Source organism: Apostichopus japonicus, chromosome 16 (genome assembly GCF_037975245.1).
Source record: "Apostichopus japonicus isolate 1M-3 chromosome 16, ASM3797524v1, whole genome shotgun sequence".
Taxonomy (NCBI): domain Eukaryota; kingdom Metazoa; phylum Echinodermata; class Holothuroidea; order Aspidochirotida; family Stichopodidae; genus Apostichopus; species Apostichopus japonicus.
In genome coordinates, this window is record NC_092576.1 from 29,770,865 (window position 1) to 29,791,624 (window position 20,760).

Genomic DNA, 20,760 nt, shown 5'->3' on the forward strand with positions numbered 1-20,760 from the left:
CATATATATTTTAACCACATGTACCTGCATCCTTTTCCTTCAAAATGGTGACTCCTGATGTAAATATTATCTTGTAAAACTAAAAAATGATCCACTTTCTTTACGCTTCAATAAAGCATGTGGGCCAGGCATTAACTTTTTTCAAAGTAAGCAAAACCTACAGAACATAAAGATTGCTACCTAGTACTTTGATCTTTGATATTGGGAAGACCTATGAAATGTTCGTAAAATGTGTAGGTCGACATCAATTTGATATTCTTGTGGATTTTTGGAGGACGCAAAATACCATGAATGAAGCCTTACGTTTCTACAAATGGGCAAAGGTACCTAACAGTGATGTTAAAGCTGCACAAAGTTAGGTTAGTAAGGAGTAGCCTAGTAATAATATATTCCTATCCAACTCCGAGTCCTTGTTGAATACCCTAGCTGACCGTGGTGGCTGCAAAACACGATCGTCTAGACTAGATACAACTACATTAGGTCTATTGCAAATATTCAGGCTAGGCCTAGTGAAAGTATTACAGATACTTTTATCATGTGTCCTGACAGTGACACTAACTAAGATTACCTGAATGTTACTTGTAAGGCGTAACTAACCTTACAAGCTAGCCCACAGTGCTTGTAGCTAGGCGTTCAACATCCTTACCGTAGTTGAATCGGTAATGAGAGTTATTCGACTTACCTAGGCCTAAACTACTTCAACTGCGGTATAGCAAACACGGACCTCCTTCAGCGTTTTCCAAAAAATCTACCAGAGAGATTTTGCCGTCTTCTTTCAATTCATTCTCCTAGTCCTACAATGCTTTGTAGAGCTAGACACACTTTCGATGTGTATTTCGAGTACACTGTGTCCCGGCCCTGTATATGCACCTAGACCAAGATATTTGTGTATAAGTATAATAGTGAAGCTAATTACGGCCGTGTAAGTACGAGCGGGGAGTTGTTACACACAATTCCCTAGTATAGTACGTACGAGCGTTACGACTCTGTTCACATATAAAGCGCTAGCTAGATTGACGTGTACTCGGCTACCTACAGTACTGCAGATCAGTGTATATATATATATAGTCTACTGTTTACGCTACTGGGAGTCGAGTTTCAGTGTGTTGGCATAGGGATAATTTGCACACGGCAGTTCGCTCCCACCAAGCGATGCTTCTCTCGGATTCATTCTATAGACCCTTTAAGATCCTATCTTTCATCCTCCCCCACCTTATCACACCTTATCACATCTACCTGAAGATAACTGTATATACATTACCTATAACAGACAACATTGTCTTGATAAACGGACACAAAATTTTCAAAGGCAGACGTTCAACTTACGTGTTATCTGACAATTACATTTATGTATATGGAACATATACATATGACAGCGGTCACAAGTCCTCACGTACAATCACCATGCGACTTAAAGGACATGTGACCTTACCCATTGACCCTACTCAATAAGTTTCTGAAAGCTAAAGTGATTTCATTTTAAACCGCTGTTACCGACGATGGGAAAATTTTGTATCGCTGGCGGATGCAGCAACTCTAGTAAAGACGGCGTGAGTCTTCATGGATTCCCCAAAAGAGAACCCGTTCGGAAACTTTGGGTAAATGCCGTGAGAAACACCCGCAAAGACTGGCTTCGGCCCACTGCTTATTCGTTTTTGTGCTGTGCACACTTCGATGAGATGTCTTTCAAGAATTTGTGGGGAGTAGGTTTGCAGAATTTGGACTTCCGCCACATAAACTTCGAAGGCTGAAGGACGATGCTGTGCCAACTTTGTTTGGAAGCAAGGCTAGGCCAAGTCAACAGGAAGGAAGCAGCCCGATGGATAGGCCAGATGTTAGCAGCACTGGCAGTAGTACTAGCAGGCCAAGCGGCAGTGCCATGTCCACCCCTGGGCCGGTCTCTTTCGTGGCCGAAACGGTCGTGAAGAAACGAAAGATCGGTGGAGCTTTCAGGAAAAGAGAACATGCTAGGGTGAGTGCATTCAGACTAGGCCTAGACTAAACTCTTTGCTGGTTTTCCACCTTTCAAATCATTACCCCATTTAGTAACATAGGCCTAGTCCAAGCTATATCACTGAGCAAGGTATCTTCTCATGATCATAATTTTACTATGTACATGTCCTACCCTAATGTTGGTGTAGGATATGAAAGCGTTAGCCTCAACTTGATCATTTATGTAGAAATGTAGTGATGTTGCTGAGCCTACATTGTGAGGTGGCAGGTATTTGGCATAGGGCCTAGGCCTACAATGGATTGTTTTAAAAGTGTGAGAATAGGGCCTACTGTTCTTCCCTAGTTACACTAACCTAACATAACAGTTTCGTGCAGTGCTGTGAGTAACTCATTATTTATTGAGACCAAAGGATAGCACGGTGGGTTCATAGCTGTCATTTTACACATTCAGGATTTTTCCAATGAGTATTGACAGAGAGTGCACTCCAGCAGCCACCTATTAGTATTTCAATCTGTCTCTGTAGCTAAGAAAATGATTTACGCCTATTGCTGAGCTCCAACAGTATATAAAATTCAAAGTGGCTATTCTTACGACTCGTTGGGACAATAATTCCCTTTTGCGCATGCACAGTTGCTATAACGTGGCTACTTTACGACTAGGAGTACTATTTTCATGACCAGGTGTAACAATAATTTCCGGTTAGGGTTGGATTGAGGGTTACAGTTAGGGTTACCCCTACTACATGCGCAGTTGCTTTATTTACTTTGAATTCGCCGATGTCATAAGAATAATTTATAAATAATTATTACGACTAGTCGTAAGAATAGCCACAGCCTATAAAATTTAGCAAAATCTGTGAGATGTCAGCAACTTCCAGCTGGTTCGTACATGTATTTGTCACAAGGTAAATTTTAAGTGCTAAACTGATTATAATGGCAATAGAGGGTAGGTCATAGGTTGTGAAGTATCCACTCTACCCAAAACCTGAGCTGTAGGCCTAGCAAGGGGGCCATTCAGACAGGGCTTGTCGTCATGTCGATAGATAATGTAAATTGCAAGGAATAAACCTGCTAAATTTGCAACCAGGGATGAGACTGAGCCGGGGGAAAAAAATCTGAAATTTATTGATCGCCGTCCTGGGGGAGGGGTTTAAGGGGAGGAGGTCTCCCCCTCCCCTTTAGAATTTTTTTCTCAGGTAAGGAGGGCTTAAATGCAAAATGGTGGACTCTAGATGGAATCTATCACATCACGTAACTCGCCAAAAAATTGTGGAATTTCTGCTTGTATAATTTATCCATTAGCTTTTTTGAACCAAAAAAAGGCTGTTTTGCTTGCTTTGTGCTACTTGATTCCACCACTGGTCAAATTCGGTGTTCCTTCCCTTCACAGTCCAGCATGTTCGGCCAAAAAAAAAATACAAAATTAAATACAAAAAATAAAACGCGAATTACGAGAAAAAACGCGAAAATGAAAAAAAAATTTATCTGAAATCCGCGTTTCCGCGGAAGAGTCTCATGCCTGTGCAACAATATAAGCAGGATGCAAAAGCTTACAACAGAACAAAATTTTACTTACATGCCATGACAGGTACAGTATTCTGCTAGTACCTTGTATTAAAAAAGGCTTTGAAGGCTGAAATATGATTGATTTTCAATTGATAGCTTTCAATTGAATCCATAGGCTGTCAGTTTAAGGCCAGCAAAGATTTTTTGGGCTCATTTCTATACCAGAAGTCAAACACATAAAGGGGTTGATTTCAGTCAGAAAACAGAATAAAATGACAACAGAGGCATAAATATTTTTAAAAGCGATTTTTGTGTTCAGTTTGCTTGTTGTAATAATTTTTGTATCTACTTGCAAGTTGCTTATATGCTATTAAAAGGCAAAATATTGGCAATAGGCTGACTGAAAGAGACATGATCTGTACGTGTCAATTGCCATATATAGATTTCTTTTTTTTCTTCATTTAACAGAACAACGTTGCTCGCATGAGGCAATGGGAATTTTAGTTCAAGAGGGTTATTCAGTAGGGAAAGAGTTGAGTGTGTTTTCTATGTGTGGAAATCACTAACATGTTGGTACGTTGTGTCTTGCTTCATTGGATTTTAGTAAATAATGTTGTTTTTCTTTACGATGAAGACCCTTGAAGCTGCAGAAGGTAGCAGTATATCAGAAAAACCATCGTCTGTTCGAGCACAACCACTCCCAACAGTGCGCGAATTAATAAAAAGAAAGAAAGCCAGTCATCTGGAATCAACACCATTGATGATGGATATTGCATCATCAGAGGTGAGTTTTTTTTTAATTATTCTTTTAACAATATAAATTTCTGTTGCAGTGATACTTACATAAATAACAGTTAAAAAGTATTGTTAATGTTGCTTCCATTAGATGTGTTGAATTTGAAAAATCTCCAATTAATGATAAATCTTGCATCTTATTAGTTGTTGTGGCAAGAATTGGAAGCAAAGTCTGCAATGCAAACAATGCAACTTTCATAAGTCATGTATTGTTTGCTACTTAGTGAAAACACTTTTGTCAGATATTTTCACTGAATATATAGCATTTCATACATTATATATATTTAAAAAAATATATATACTTTTTAAGAAAAAGTCACCCAGGAAAGAACCTGGGCACGAAAACCAAACTACCAAACGACTGATCCGCTCTCAGCCCCAGTCCCCTTGCATCGGGACTGTGACTGTGTGATCATCGTCAGGTGTGTATCACCATTCCCTAAGGGAACAGATACTACACATGATCTTAGCCAAAAGGCCGAGAAGCGATAAAATAAAAGAAAAAAAAAATATATATATATATAGTTTTATTCTGTGCATAATATGTAAGTGTCCATAGACACAAAATACAGAATATATAAGAACTGAATGGAGTCATGTGCAATGTTTCATCAGTGATTTATCTATCATTTGCATCTCTAGGGTGAAAGTAGTATTGTTGTTGCACCAAAGGATACTGTCAACGTTGAGGTCAGAGGTGAGTTGGCCGTGGAGACTGCATTTTTGTCTAAAGGTAATATATCACCTCTGCCCATACCCTACTGGTAGATAAGATTGTTGTCTGTATAGTTTTTGGTTCCTTTGCTCAAGTACTATTTACTCAAGATAACATGTGTGTTGATGCAAGTAAATGTAAGAACAGTGGGTTGGTTTGAATTGAAGATTTTCAGTGCCAGATTTCATTTTGCTGATTAAATATGAGGGGTGGGGCCCGAGAAAATTATGCCTGAATTTGGTTCATTCACACAGAATCTATAGAACTGTGGGTTGGTGGAAATACTACTTGGCACAATGGTGGGCCCTATTGGTTTTGTTGTGAATATGCTGTATAGTAATGATTTGCAGGTTTTAGCGAATAAATGTGAGATTGACTTCATATATGTTGTGTACATGACTTCATGTTGCTTGACAGTTAAGACATTTGAAATAGACCCAAGGTTGTATTCATGTCATTAATTAGACATTGACATTGAGGATTTCTAAACTACATTGCTGAAACTGTTAAAAAGAAGAAAAAACAATGCAGCCATGTGTTTGTCAAACCCTGTAAGTGCAAATTACTGTCTAGTTAGGTAAGAAACATTTTGCAATCTACATAAATCTTAACCTTCAATTTTTTGAACAGATACCCAGACAGACCGTTCAGAGTATGTTGATGCATACGTTCAGTGTGCTTTTGTCCCACTGCCACCACTTCATACACACATCTGAGGAGTTTCCAAAGCCAGCTACTCCTAAGCCAACCACTCCATTATCAGTTAGCCCTACAAAGCGACCATCAGAACTTAGTGAAGAATCCAGTGAGCCAAACCAGCCATCAAGCCCAATTTATGAGCCTACTTCTCATTCATCTGATCCCAGTGGTGATCATGGACCTGGATCATCTCCAGTGTAAGAACTATTATCCTTCTTTCTCACATTTGCATGTCAGTTTATGACATATATGTGTGAAAAAATAAATTGAAGACAAAGACCAAAAAAAAGTGTGAGCAGATGAATGGGTTCTTTTGTTAGGTAATAATTATCAGCAGATCATGCTGGTTTTTAGAATTCAGCCTTACATGCGCTTGGTCAAGCACACAAAACCTGCCTGCTCTAATGTAAGAAAGTAATATCAAAGGTTTTCATGAAACAGTGGTGTGTGCAATTCTCAAAGTGCAAAATGGTTTTCCTGTTACTAGATTTATTCCCCTCCAATTACATTTCTTTTGGCAAATCATAGATGAACAGTATTAGGGTCTGTTTTTTTTCTGAAGGACTTTGCCTGTTTTGTTGATTGACATTTTTCACACCTTCATGATGAAAAAAGGCTGTTCTAAAAAATCCTCAAAAATATAATTTCTGTCTCAATGACCAAATAAAATTGTGATAAGTGATTTGAATGTGGTCTTTGCAAATTCAGTGAGTGGGAGCTGAATTTTGTGGACATGCTAAATCCCAAACATAGATAGCCCTGACACTGTTCTTTGCATACACTTCCAATGTACTGATGAGTGCATGGTTTGCCAGAAAGTCTGGGGAAAAAATTCAAAACTTTTTTATCTGCAGAAAACCAAATGTTGAGGAGACCAAAGAACGTATATTTTTGGTGATAGAGAGTTGTCTCCTGCTTCTCTTCAAGTTATGTTCTGCATGCAGTGGAACTGTGCAGGCAGTTGTGTGGAACATTATAGGGTCCATGATAAGGGTCAGGCAGAGGTGTAAAGAGTGTGCCAACATCCCCTTCTGGGACAGCCAGACGTTAGTAGGAAACATTCCCCATGGCAACCTGATGATGAGTGCAGGGATTCTGTTTGCAGGATCAAATCCTTCAAAGACCCTGCGGGTCTTTACAAGTATGTATTGTCCTGCCATTACAAAACGGACATTTCACAGGCATCAGAGGAACTGGCTGCATCCAACAATCAGCAGAGTTTGGCGGGAGTCGCAGGAGGAGATCCTGATATGAGCGGTTATATTTCACCAATTTTCTGTCGAAAACCATCGAAGTCGATTTGGGATAATTGTTATACGTTTTAAAGAGTTCAGTGGAGTTTCGTTTTCCGTGTCACATGTCCTTTAAAAACTAACATTCTCCCCAAATAGCACTGCCTATAAAGAGCATTGTATCTATCACCATGGTAACAGAACGTGTCAAGCTTTGACTATAGTTCATGAGGAGTCCTCTGTATATTTATGGAATCGATCAATAAGATTTAGAGTACCTACGATTGTGTTCGTCTCGAGTTTTTCCCTATATTTGCTGTTGACAATATGCTGAGGAACACATCTATTTAAGATGATATTTTAAAGTTGGTATAGAAAAAACATGTTTTTAAAAGTCACACAAGTTGAGTTAATATAATATAATGCTAGCGCTTTCAACGTCACCCGCCCTGCGGGATACGATGTCACGGCCAAACTGCCCTACCTAAACATTTTAAGAATGAAAACTCAGGGGAGCCATAAAGTAATATACGCCCAGCGACCTGCAGAGACAATAGTGTATCCCGTCGTGCGGGTTTCACTGCGTCAAATGAGGTTGTTCTGTAGTATTTTGGTTTTTCTTCGGCTCGCTGGACTGAGTTTTGTTGTCAGAGTGTGTTGACTTGGCCGTAGAGCTTTGATTCCCGCAGGGCGGATGACGTGAATAGTAGTGCGTAAGGTGTTAAAGTAACGGACACAATTGTGGTGAAGTGTGACATTCGCCTTCACATTGAAGGCGATTTTCGCCGTTTATCTGGCTGCCCTTTTTGGACGGTGGTGTGCTGGGGAGGGGTTTTTCGTTTCGCTCCGTGCTGGTCGTCCTTGTGGTTTTTTGATATTTGAGTTGGGCGTTTTGTCTGTGCAGGTCGGCAGGCGTATGTCTTATTGGCTCGTTTGACCTGAGTTTCCTTTTTCAGAACGGGATGGTTCGGTAGTGCCGTTTGGCCGTGACGTTTTATATCCCGCATGGCGGGTCACGTAAAAAGCACAATTGTCTATTGCCGCACATCAGTGCTTTTAACGTGACTTCCCACGCGGGATACAAAATGTCGGGGCCAAACTGCACTACCTAAACATCCCATTCTAACAATGAACTTAAGGGAGCCATAAAGTAAAATACGCCCACTGACTTGCAGAGACAAGCCCCCATCAACACACTCAAACAATTAAAGAAAAACAAAGAATTAAGGTACATAGTGTATCGTCGTGCGGGTTAAACTGCGTTAAATGAAGTTGCTTTGTAGTAGTTGAGTGCTGTTGTCAGCGTGTGTTGACTTAGCCATGAAGGTGATTCCCGCTGGGCGGGTGACTTGAAAAGACCTTAAGGTGTATTAGTTATAGACACGATTATCTATATGCCGCATAACATATCAGTCCTTTTTACGTGACTCGCCATGCGGGATACAAAATTTCACGGCTAAACTGTACTACCTGAACATCCCATTCTAACAATGAAAATCAAGGGAGCCATTTCTTTGGCTCGCTGGACGAGTTTTGTTGTCAGCGTGTGTTGACTTGACCGTTAAGTTTTGATTCCCGCAGGACGGTTGACTTGAAGAAACTGCGTAAGGTGTATTGGTTACAGACACAATTGTCTATACGCCGCACACCACATCAGTGTTTTAAACGTGACTTGCCATGCGGGATACATAATGTCACGGCCAAACTGCAATACCTAAACATCTCGTTGACATTTGGCCGTGATTTACACAAAGTAAAATACTTGTGTAAAATACGCCCAGCGACCTGCAGAGACAAGCTACCCACTCGACCAATAAAAAACAAAACAAAGTGTGTCTCTGCGACGTGCAGAGACGAGCCCCCAGTGACCCACTCAAGCAATTAAAAAAGAAGTTAGTTGAAGTTGTTTTGTAGTAGTCTTTTCTTTTTCCTTTAGCTCGCTTGACTGAGTTGTTGACTTGGTCGTGACGTTTTGATTCCCACATGGTGGGTCGCGCAATTTTTTTCCTTGGAGGGTTAGGACGCTGGCGGGTCACTTAAAAAGCACTATCCAAACCATACGCTTGTCGCACAGAATGTGCCTGTATTCATCGGCGGTGTTTGTTGTCCAAATTTCCCTCTTGTCCGTGATATCATCGACGCACGTTACAGATAGCAAGAAACTGCACTTGAAGTAGAGTGTAAACAGAACCGTGCTTTTTACCTGACCCGCCATGCGGGATGCCAAACGTGTAATGTTGCTTTTTACGTGACCCGCCATGCGGGATAGAAAACGTCACGGCCAAACGGCACTACCGAACCATCCCATTCTGACAAACGAAACTAAGGTCTAGCGAGCCAAAAAAACATACGCCCGCCGACCTGCAGAGACAAAACGCCCAACCCCCCCCCCACTGAAACATTCTAAAACGTACAGAAAGACGACCCGCACGCAGCGAAACGAAAAACCCCTCCCCAGCACACCAGCGTCCAAAAAAGGCAGCCCCAGATAAACGGCGAAAATCGCCTTCAATCTGAAGGCGCACCTCACCGCCTCCAGGACTGCCTGCCAACTGGCAAATTTCCCCCTAAAAGCCAAATTACACCTATTCCGCCAAACATGTTTTTTTACAATAGAGCAAACAAAAATGATGTAATGTAAATGTGTAATGTAAATGTAATGTAAATGTAATGTAAATGTGTAATGTGTAATGTAAACGTGTAATGTAAATGAACATGTATTCATATGTACGTGTGCAAACGATGTGTAGTGACCGCACTGCAAGCGAGCCTATATATTCCCTCTCGCAAAGTGGAACAGCCTACTTATTTTGTTTATAGACATTCTGTCGCCCAACTTTCTTGCTTATCTCCACTCCCATTTATAGAAAACTTGAACAAAGAGCGACATATTTTATCAGCCACTTCGTTCAGTGAATCGGTCAGCGAAGGTTGTTCTCTACGCCGTAATATTATTTTTAGCACTACGATATATACCATCTCCTACACCACAGCGATAGCTGGCTAAATAAATTCGTATATTCTTCGTATTATTTTCGGGAATCCAACGGAAATTTTATGTGTGGGATGTAGCAATGCGGGGTACACCCCTCAGTCCGACAAGTTTTCAGTCCGACAAGTTTTCAGTCCGAAAATAAAAAACACGTTTTCAGTCCGAAAATGAAATACACGTTTTCAGTCCGAAAATGTTTTCAGTTGGGGAATGAAAGCAGTTTTAATGCCATAATATCACCAATTAACTGTCACAGCCCGAACTGATAGTAAAGAAATCGATTGAATCTTTCGTATATACTCATAATTGACAAATAAGGAGTAAAGTTTTAGAAAATATATTGGAATTTTCGGTCCCCTGGGACCTTCGTCAGCAATATTGGTAGTCGAATGAAAAGCACAAAGTGTAACACAATGAAAGTATGACGCTAGGTTTAAAGTGTAAATTGCATTGATGGAATTAGAACCAAACAAACCATGAATATACAGGAAGCTGATTAAGGAGCGAAGAACGGATTACATATGTTTGTAGAACTGATAGTTGTTAAGGGTCCCAAGACTTTGTTGAGGCCGGTGATGTGAGACTTAATACAAAAGATTCAATCAATTTTTTTACTATCCGTTCGGGCTGTCACCGTTTATTGGTGATATTATGGCATTAAAACTGCTTTCATTCCCTAACTGAAAACGTGTATTTTATTTTCGGACTGAAAACTCGTTTTTTCGGACTGAGAACGTGTATTTTATTTTCGGACTGAAAACGTGTCGGACTGACAACGTACACCCCTCAGTCCGACAAGTTTTCAGTCCGAAAATGAAATACACGTTTTCAGTCCGAAAATGTTTTCAGTTGGGGAATGAAAGCAGTTTTAATGCCATAATATCACCAATAAACTGTCACAGCCCGAACTGATAGTAAAGAAATCGATTGAATCTTTCGTATATACTCATAATTGACAAATAAGGAGTAACGTTTTAGAAAGTATATTGGAGCTTTATTGTTTTGGTTCTGTTAGCCTTTGGGTCCGTGTCCTTTTCACGTCACGTTAAACGCTATATTTTATACATTTGTGGGTAAGTGGGAGATTTCTGTTTGTGAGTTTTCAGTTGGGTTTTTGGTGGTTGTTAAACAGACTGGGATTGTTTTTGGTTTTGTTGACCTTTGGTCCGTGTCCGTTTCTTTGCACGTAAAAAGCAGCATATTGGAATTTTCGGTCCCCCTGGGACCTTCGTCAGCATTATTGGCAATCGAATGAAAAGTACAAAATGTAAGTATAAATTGCATTCATGGAATTAGAACCAAACAAACCATGACTATACAGGAAGCTGATTAAGGAGCGAAGAACGGATTACATATCTTTGTAGAACTGATAGTTACTAAGGGGTCCCAAGTCTTTGCTGAGGCCGGTGATGTGAGACTGAACACAAAAGATTCAATCGATTTTTTTACTATCAGTTCGGGCTGTCACCGATTATTGGTGATATGGCATTAAAACTGCTTTCATTCCCTGTATTTTATTGTCGGACTGAAAACGTGTCGGACTGTGAAAACTCGTTTTTCTGACTAAAAACGTATTTTATTTTCAGCGAAAAGCGCGGGGAGTTATTTTTATCCCAGGTGGGCTGTTCACCCCAGTCTACCCTGCGTCAAAGATTCGGCCAACTTCCTGTATAGATGCCGCTTCCTTTTTCATTTACTAAAAAAAGCATAATGAAGGAAATTTGAAGGAAAAAATGATCACAGCCTTTCAACAACTTCTGAATATTTTGGGATGAATAAAATTATTTCATTTCATATGATAAAAGTACAGTCCAGATGAGAAACATGTTTCATATTTTAGGGTTAATGTCGGGCAAAACGAGGCGCTCAGGGAAATTTTACGTTATATCCCCAGCATGGAAAATAAAAGCACACTTAACTTGGACAAGTCATGAAACAATTACAATTGTCTTCATCAGTGTTTGCAAGTACGGAAGGTGGACTTCAACGTATCATGGAGAATACGAACATAGTTGTCAACCAGTTTGGGATGAGGATTAACATCAAGAAAACGAAAGTCATGAAGATTGGAAGGGATCAAAGGAGAGTTTATATAGAGAGGGGAAGGAACTTGAACAGGTCAGACACTTCAATTATGTTGGTAGATGGATATTGTGAAACCGAAATCAGAGCAAGAGTTGCAATGGCCAAGGAAACTTTCAAGCTACACCACTCTTTTTATTGCTAGTCTTAAGTTACAATAAAGACTAATGAAATGTTTTGTGTGGAGTGTATTCCTGTATGGCTCAGAAACCTGGACACTAAGGAAAGATGACAGAAAAAGAATAGACGCATTGAAGATGTGGCTATGGAGGGTCACAAATTAGGAAGTTCTGCAGAGGGTTGGTGAGGTCCGCAGGCAGGGAGAAACAATTTGGCCCAGAAAGAAAAGGTGGATTGGGCACATCTTGAGACATGACGTACTACTGAAAGGTGTGCTTGAAGGATAAATGAACGGGAAGCGACCAAGAGGGAGAAAGAATAATGTTGATGGATGATATCAGCGATGGCAGAAATTATTTCACTATGAAGAGTAATGCAGAAGAGCGGTTCTTATGATTTTGTGTTTGGTGAGGGACCTGCCTTTAGGCAGATCACCATTAGAGAGAGAGAGAGTCTTCATCACTTTCGCTCCACTCTCCATCGCACATTGAACATTCCCAATCTTCCTCGGCGTTGTTCGTGACTTTTGCAATTTGTTTTTGTTCCTTGTCTGTTCTTTTGTTTCTTTTCAGCATCTTTTTTTCCATTACTATTTTCTTGTACGGGTAGGGAGTGGATTGAAGGTACGTCGCTTTGATCGATTGGTAGAAATTACTCACCAGTCGTTTTTTCAACGAAACCTATGATCTGTCGCATTTTACCTTGCAAACTTGGCAATATAAGGGAACCTCTCCTCCTCGGACCTCCACCATTCACCGTTCTGGTCGAAGCTTAGGGGAATTAAAATATGATTGCCAAACAAGATGTCCTGGGCTAACGGGTTTTTGGATTCAACATCCAGACGGCGACGCTTTGGTGGACCACCCCTAGAGGTAACCATCAAGTCCAGTTATGACTGGACGGCTTGTAGCGTCGGTCAACGGCTGAAGCAATCAGGGCAGGTGTAACATCGGTGTTGTCAGAGATATGAAACCTGAAACAAATGTAACATATTATCAAATAGCATGATTTCGTGGAAAAGGCGAAGTTTCAGTGGTAAAAAGTTTCGAACATTTTTAATACTGAATCGGACTTCAGAATTTTACTTTCATTTTGGTTTCAAAAGAGATCTATGCCACTACTTCCAAAGTTCTTCATCTCTTCAGTTCTGCAGACACGGTTTTCTTGAAGGACTTGATGGCAGCAGAGTCATTGGGTTTCACTTTTAGGTGATTGGAGTCAATGGCCCGCATCACTGGTTGAATAATGGACAGGGTTGGACTGGGTTCCACTTGTAAGTATTGTTGTTGCGATCTGTCGTGTTAAACAAAAACAAATATATATTGAACATTTGAAGTATGTTAAAAATAGTACAGTGTTGGATATTATAGGGATAAATTATATTTCTTCTACGTCTATATGAAATGCCATTAAGACCTTGAAATATACAATAATACGGAGAATTTTACTTTACGTACGTGATGAAGCTGTAAACATGGCACCAGATCGCCAATGCTTATCTGTCAGCTCGAGCACTCTGGCATCACTTAACGAGGTATATGTCCTAACACCGAGAACTGCACAAATGGGCCATCTCTGTTGTACGATCCTTTCCTCCAAAATACTAGTGCTGTTTACGTGATCCGCCATGCGGGATACAAAACGTCACGGCCAAACGGCACTATCGAACCATCCCATTCTGAAAAACGACCGCCGACCTTCAGCGACAAAGAAAAATTAAATAGTGTCTAGAACACGATCTACGAAATCCCACTTTTCAGTAAAGCCATGCGCGGTTGTGTGTTTCTTACGTGCAAAGAAAACGGACCAAGGCCAACCCCAGCCCACGCTACAACAACCAAAAGCCCTAATGAAACCCACAAACCCCCACCCACCAACGCCACATATCATGCGCGGTTACAGTCATGTAACCCTCGCATGCTTGGGATGTCCAACAACCGGGCATGCGTCGCGTTCCTTTTGCACAATGTTCCGGTTTTTAATCAATAATCCATTTAAAGTTGCTGTAATAGTTTTCCTGCAAGGAACTTTGTACACAGGAAGAACTGAGGCCATGAAATTAGAAAAGCCCTTGCCATCAAGAAAACTAGAGGCAGGCCATCCTTTGCAACTATGAAGGTCAATTGATGTGTTATTTCATTTGTTTTGGCAGGGTCACATTCCTTCGGAATAGGTCGAAGTAATTTAAGTCCTTACCCTGTAGATCCACCCTTGTAAGTTAGGGTCTCTTTGCGAACATTGCACTTGACTAAACGAAACTTTCCTTTCGTGGCATGACGAATAATTGAAAGTTTGTTTTCATAACTTTTCTTAAATATTGTAATATCGTAGGTCAAATATAACTTGAAATGAAACAACTTCAAAATTTATCTCTGCTTTAAGAATTTCAAAGTTAAGAAAGTCACCTGGAAAAACACTCAAGAAAAACAAGAAAAAATATATTGTATACTGATTCTCAGTTTGAAGAATATTTAAGTGATACTACAGAATATTTAAAGTAGTATATCTGTCAACAAATGTTTGAAAAAAAAAACCTGTACTCAGGAACATCATATGTGATGAAACATTTTTAAGTTAAAAAGTTTATGTAGTATTAAGCTATCACACAAATGCTAGAAAATAACCTATATTGCACGGTAACAAGTTCTCAATAAAATGTTATCTGCCATGATAAAAAACATGGGATTTTATTGAAGTTGTTTCGTTTACATGAAAGACAACCGATCACATTTGGGAAGTAAATTGACCTTTTTGTTATTTAAGCAGTTGTTTGTAGCGGTAACTGACCCAGGGTTGCCTTGTTCATATTTTGTACGTTTTTTGGGGCGGTTTGCACCTGCGTCGATGGGTCCCGGCGCTGTTTAGCAACAGAGAACCGCATAGTAGTACTCCAAACAGGGTGGTGCGTGTCATTTGCTCCGCTCTGATTGAGTTGCCCCCTGTTGACCTGTCACAGCCGGCCCTCGTTCACAGTTCGTTGCGGGATAGGGCCTTGAATGCAATTTTTGTACAGGGACGTCATCCTGTCGAAGTATGGCGTTCGGTGCATTCAAGGCTGAATGGTTGCAGGCTCCGTGACCTTGCATGGAGAATTGCACACGGTGCCTTGGTGACCAATCTGAAAAGGTATCACTGGCGATTGGGTGATGGACTGTGCCCGAGGACCGGCTGTGACAGCTTAGAGAGTACTGCCCATGTTTATTGGCATTGCCCCTTTGTTTTGAACTTGTGGGAGTGGTTTCAGTCCTGGACCGACCGTTTAACGGGAGACCGTTCCTGGTCGGTAGGACAGGGTTTTGTTTTGTATGGATTAGATCCCCCAGTTTGTTCCGTTGCTGTGTTGCAGCGTATTATTTATGTTTGTTCTGTTGTAAAAAAAACTTATTTGGAGGAATAGATGTGATGTTGTTTTTAGGGGGAAATTTGCCAGTTGGCAGGCAGTCCTGGAGGCGGTGAAGTCTGACATTCGCCGTTTATCTAGGGCTGCCTTTTTTGGACGGTGGTGTGCTGGGGAAGGGTGTTTTGTTTCGCTGCTTGCTGGTCGTCCTTTTGTAGTTTTTTAATATTTCAGTTGGGGATTGGGCGTTTTGTCTCTGCAGGTCGGTGAGCGTATGTACTTTTTTTGGCTCGCTTGACCTGAGGTTCGTTTGTAAGAATGGGATGGTTTGGTAGTGCCGTTTGGCCGTGACGTTTTGTATCCCGTATGACGGGTCACGTAAAAAGCACATTGGTGATATCATTCAGCGGTATAGAGGCATTATCCGAGTCTGATACATTCTTAGATTTTAATGTGACTTTTGGATCACAGCCCTTTGCAACATTTTCAAGCTTGAGAATACATTTCTTACTACTGGAGTTAATTTTCTTACTCGGAGGGGGTGGAGGCGGAAGCAGTTTCCGTTTAGTCTTTTCTTTGGCACAATTAGTAGTATGGGCTCGCACTGGAGTCACTTGAATTATCTTATCTGGCTTGCTACAGTCTCATGGGATGTTTCAGCTTCATCAGTCAAAAGCTGATATGAATTCCTCACTGGGATATTTGGTGTACACATCAACTTTCAACAAATGTTTCCCTTATAACCTCTGTGCTAGAAGAAGGTGAAAGGTATTTCATGGAAAAATCCTTATTAAACATAAAAAAAAAATATCCATCAATGGATTTAGTTTGATAGGAATGGACATCACTATGGTGTTCTTTGGGTGCTTTAGTCACAGAACTGTATTATTGCTGCTTCACAGCATTTGCAAGCTGTGTCAGTGATGGTGCTGTCAATATGTTTGTGTCATTGCCATCAATGTGCACAAATTTGTCATCAATCTTAACAGCAGTAGTAAAATGCCTCCCAATACCCCTAACTGCACCTCTGAAAATGTACTTCTGACCATTAGCAAAGTCAATAACTTCAGGAACAATAATGCCATCCATCACAACCAATTGCTGTATCCCACCAATATTCCTATTAACAGTTGGAACTCTTACAAAGAGATACTCAGGAAGTCTAACAAAATTGTCTCGACTGCTACATTCAAGTGATCTAACTTGACAAGTATCACATTTTCGGTTACCACTTGGGGGGTTACAAAACATACTTGATAAAGTAGCTCCCATGTCATTATTATGATCATTCAATTGAGGCTGAAAAACATATACTGGACATTCTCTCTTCTCACGTACTTTAAAAGCATTGCACCTAGGTGTGGAACAAATGTAACGACATGATGACTTAACAGAAAATAAATCACTCTCATCTGAAGTTGTACAAATATGATCTAAAATTTCTTCAAAAGAAGCATTGGATGTCCTTCCAGCAAAAGATGGACAGTTGCTCTCTATCCACTTCCATACAGCCTCTCTAATGTCAAAGAGAAGTTTCTTTGACACGTTTTTGCCGGCATCATGCTCCTTCGAGCAAAGATCATGAAAAAAGGTAAACTGAGCCAGTTCTAGAAAGCTATCAATAGCACAAGAATTGGTAAAATTGAGGAAGTGATGGTAGGGATCTGCCATACTAAATAGTGGGGGGGGGGGGGTTGAACCTCTTGTTTATAGTAATGAAAGAACTCTTTTGAAGGTAAAAATACAAACATTTTCTTGTGTGAATATTTTTTTAAATGCTAGACACCTTAGGTAACTTGCATAAGAGGGAAGTGGCCCAAAGAAAGGGAATTAAAGAAATAATGGCACTACTTGAAAATAATAACCCCTTCAATACCCTGAACAATACAGTACAAGCTGACTTTTCAAAAATCAAACTTTTAACAACAAGTGGAACATGATAAATATGGTGTTTGGTACAGTAAGAGAAAATTTAAAACAAAATTGAAGTAAAGGTGCTCCTCCAAGGTAGTATGAACAAAAAAATGGAACAGTTAATAAAAATTAAAAAGTCTACTGCACACTTGACTCGAAGAGTTGAGTGCAACTAATGGACTTGATTTAGGAATTGATAAATACCAATCCTTCCCACCAAGTCAAAAGAACTGATTCTTCACATGGATATCAAGTGTCTGCAGTACGCTCTATGTCAAGTAGGAAATTCTACTTTAGAACAATCATCATTATTGAGATACTAAATGTCCAATGATTAAAGAAAAGGTGTGAACTTGAAACATGACCACTGGGATACTAGCATTTGTGGATCTTTGGAAAAGGTCTGTTATTTTGACAAATCACCAATGTGCTGTCAAGCACAAACTTTGTGGTTGCTTACTTAGTGCAGTAAAACACATCACACAATGGTGTGGACAGGGTGGGAATGTGTGTCAGTAGAAGGGGTGTGAAAGGCCAGTCATGCTGAGTGCAAGTGAATACCGATTGCTTTCATTTAGCAAATCATAGAGGTCTGGCAACAATATCATAATTTCTTCAATGTGCAAAGCACAATAAGCCTATAATTAGCCACTGAATATGATAGTAAAAAGTGTGTGGTAAAACTTTCTTTACACTACATAAGGTGGTACATGCTGTCTTAGCACTCTCACTTACACAACGACGTACTGTACCGTAATCTCCTAATAAGCCTAAACATTTAATGGATAATGCTCCCTGGGTTAGGCCTGCTGAAATACATAATTAACTGTAATCTTAGTCTAGATGATGTACTTGTATATTCAAATGTAACTGAAACATGAGGGAAAGGAGTAAAACGTAGAGGGAGGGGGTGGGGGAAGTGTCTATACTAGGAACATGGTGCTTTCACAAAATATTACCTCATAATTCAATGAAAGACTTCAATTTCTTACATGAAAACCTTGAACTCTGAAATCAACAGTACATGGCTACCTGTACAATATTGTTGCTGGAAATGGGAATTGGCATAATGACATACCTTCAATGTGAAAAAGGCTTACTTTACACTAACCACAATTATAATTTTCAGCTATTGACTGCAAGAAAGCATGTGGCAAAGCTTCACACCAAATTATATGACACTCTCACAAATAACAGTCACTTAATATTGCAAATTACATTTAAATGTACTAGACTACACTTTAATTACGCCTGTTGATATTGTACATTTCAATGAACCTACTGTATTACAGCATACAACTGTAATGGGTTGAGGGGTAATTACTTCACTGTACATAATAGTGATTTTATCAAATATACCTGTAGTAACATTCTCACTACTAAGTGAAACCTATAAAGTACATTTATATATCAATATTGAGTAATGAATGTGTTTCTCTAAGTCTACTGATCAATTGGCTATAGGCCACTAGTGAAGTCTTAAGTAAGTATTATAAAATAAGATTCAGCCACTAACAGCATTAGTAAAGAGTATGTGGCAAAGCTTCACACCACACAATATGGTGTGTGCTGCCTTCACACCCTCATTATTACCAGTTCAATGACATTTCCTTAGGCCAACTACATTATATGAACTACTAGGCCTTTCTTTGGATAAACCTACTGATATTTGTACCATTCAATGAACATACTGAACAATGTCCTATAACTGAACTAGGTTAAGGGCGGGGGGGGGGGTGGGAGGTTGTGATGGGTGGTTGATTGCTTAACTGTACATATTAGGGATATTTCTGGAAATATTGTAACACTCTTACTACTAAGTGAAACCTAAAAAGTACATTTATATATCAATATTGAGTAATGAATGTGTTCCTCATATAGTCTACTGATCAATTGGCTATAGGCCACTAGTGAAGTCTTAAGTAAGTATTATAAAATAAGATTCAGCCACTAACAGCAATATTAAACAGAATGTGGCAAAGCTTCACACCACACAATATGGTGTGTGCTGTCTTCAAACCTTCACTTATTCCAGTCACCTTAGGCAAACCATGTTAGGTTTTTAAAAGATACTATTTTGGGATAGGCCTGCTGACACTTGCATTATCCAATGACCCTACATTAACCTATTCTTAGGGTTATAACTTAAGAGGGAACGGGGATTTTGGTGGTGGACTGCTGACATATATGTGACCAAATGAAATGAAAGCCAATTATCCTGACACCACACAAGATGGTACGTGCTGTCTTAATAAAATGGGTCATATGCAAATGAACATAATAATAAGGAATCAAGAATTTAAAAATAGTGGTTTTCATAAAATGCCACCAATTGGTGAGCTTTCCTCCTTTTTAATATTACAAATACACTTTGTGTTGGAAGATGTGTCAACACCTGTACTTTCACTAGGCACTGTTTCTGTGCTGGCAGTTGTATCCTGCCCATCACTTTGTTGGCTTTCCGAGCACTGGCTACTACTGGGAAATGAAGGAAATGGAGAAGGACATTGATCATCCAAGTTGGTCTTTGCCATCCATGACAGAACCTTTCTGTCGCAGCCTACTTCTTCAGAAGCAAAGGGTTTACTTTTCATTTTCTTCAATCGCCTTATTTTGCTCCTTCTTTTCACTTTCTCCTTCCCTCTTTTTCGGGCCATTGCAGTTCTACAAGAAAAACAAGCAATAAATGAACAGAGGGCTTAGATTGCATTCAACTTTGCATTCAAAGTTGTCTGTTATTAAATGAGCCAATTCATTTTGGTTGGTAGAGGTGGGGGGGGGGGGGAAATGATTTTCCTATTGTGGTCACCTGGGCCATGTGCATGCATCAAAACTGTATTGGCCCCAAACATGCCACATATTCAAATATGGTCAACTTTGGCCAATTTACCTCACTGAGGCATTCAGTCACCATGAGTGTTCAAGTATTGTAAAGACCTCGAGATAAGTTTAAGAGACTGATACAGCAATTTATTGAGTTATAGAAAAAATCACTGTAATTTATTTGTTATTCCTTTTTTGTGGGGTTATTACTACCCAATGTGCTTGGGAGACAATGCTACAATTAATGGAAATAAGTGTATTTATAAATGTATAAGATGTGCAGGGCGGGTGATTAGTGAGGTACAGGACGGACTGTGTGTACCTTGTGTGTACGTAACGAGCTGCTTCCCTTTGGAATGACAGTAGTCCCCATCCATGTCCAGATTATGTGGGAAGTAATTCAATGCAGTAGTAGGCCCAGTCAGCCTTCTATGACCTAAACCTGCTATCATTTTATCTTTCATTCTCTGGCTATTAAAACTCAGAATATTAAATTGCTTTTTCTGTACAGCCTGCTGCAATTGTGGTGTTATTTTTAAAGTAGTGTTTGAAAAATTCTACTAATTTTTGGTTGTTTGTGTAGGCCTACTTA

The 20,760-nt window shown here is 39.8% G+C and overlaps 1 protein-coding gene and 1 pseudogene across 3 annotated transcripts; one reads left to right on the forward strand and one right to left on the reverse strand.

Moving 5' to 3' along the window:
• The first annotated feature begins 793 nt into the window (after positions 1-793).
• Positions 794-9,261, forward strand: LOC139981920 (uncharacterized). 3 transcript variants are annotated; one of them, XM_071994344.1, is made up of 4 exons: positions 794-1,972; positions 4,094-4,243; positions 4,897-4,987; positions 5,600-9,261. In XM_071994344.1, exons 1-4 carry the CDS (start codon positions 1,820-1,822, stop codon positions 5,683-5,685), a joined length of 480 nt encoding a protein of 159 aa, XP_071850445.1. In that variant the 5' UTR covers positions 794-1,819; the 3' UTR covers positions 5,686-9,261. The 3 variants fall into 3 exon arrangements, with proteins under 3 accessions (XP_071850445.1, XP_071850446.1, XP_071850444.1); XM_071994345.1 differs by having other exon boundaries at positions 4,897-4,951; XM_071994343.1 differs by lacking the exon at positions 4,897-4,987 and having other exon boundaries at positions 5,600-5,865; positions 6,523-9,260.
• On the reverse strand, positions 4,533-4,744 carry LOC139983903 (U2 spliceosomal RNA; annotated as a pseudogene).
• Positions 9,262-20,760: the final 11,499 nt, after the last annotated feature.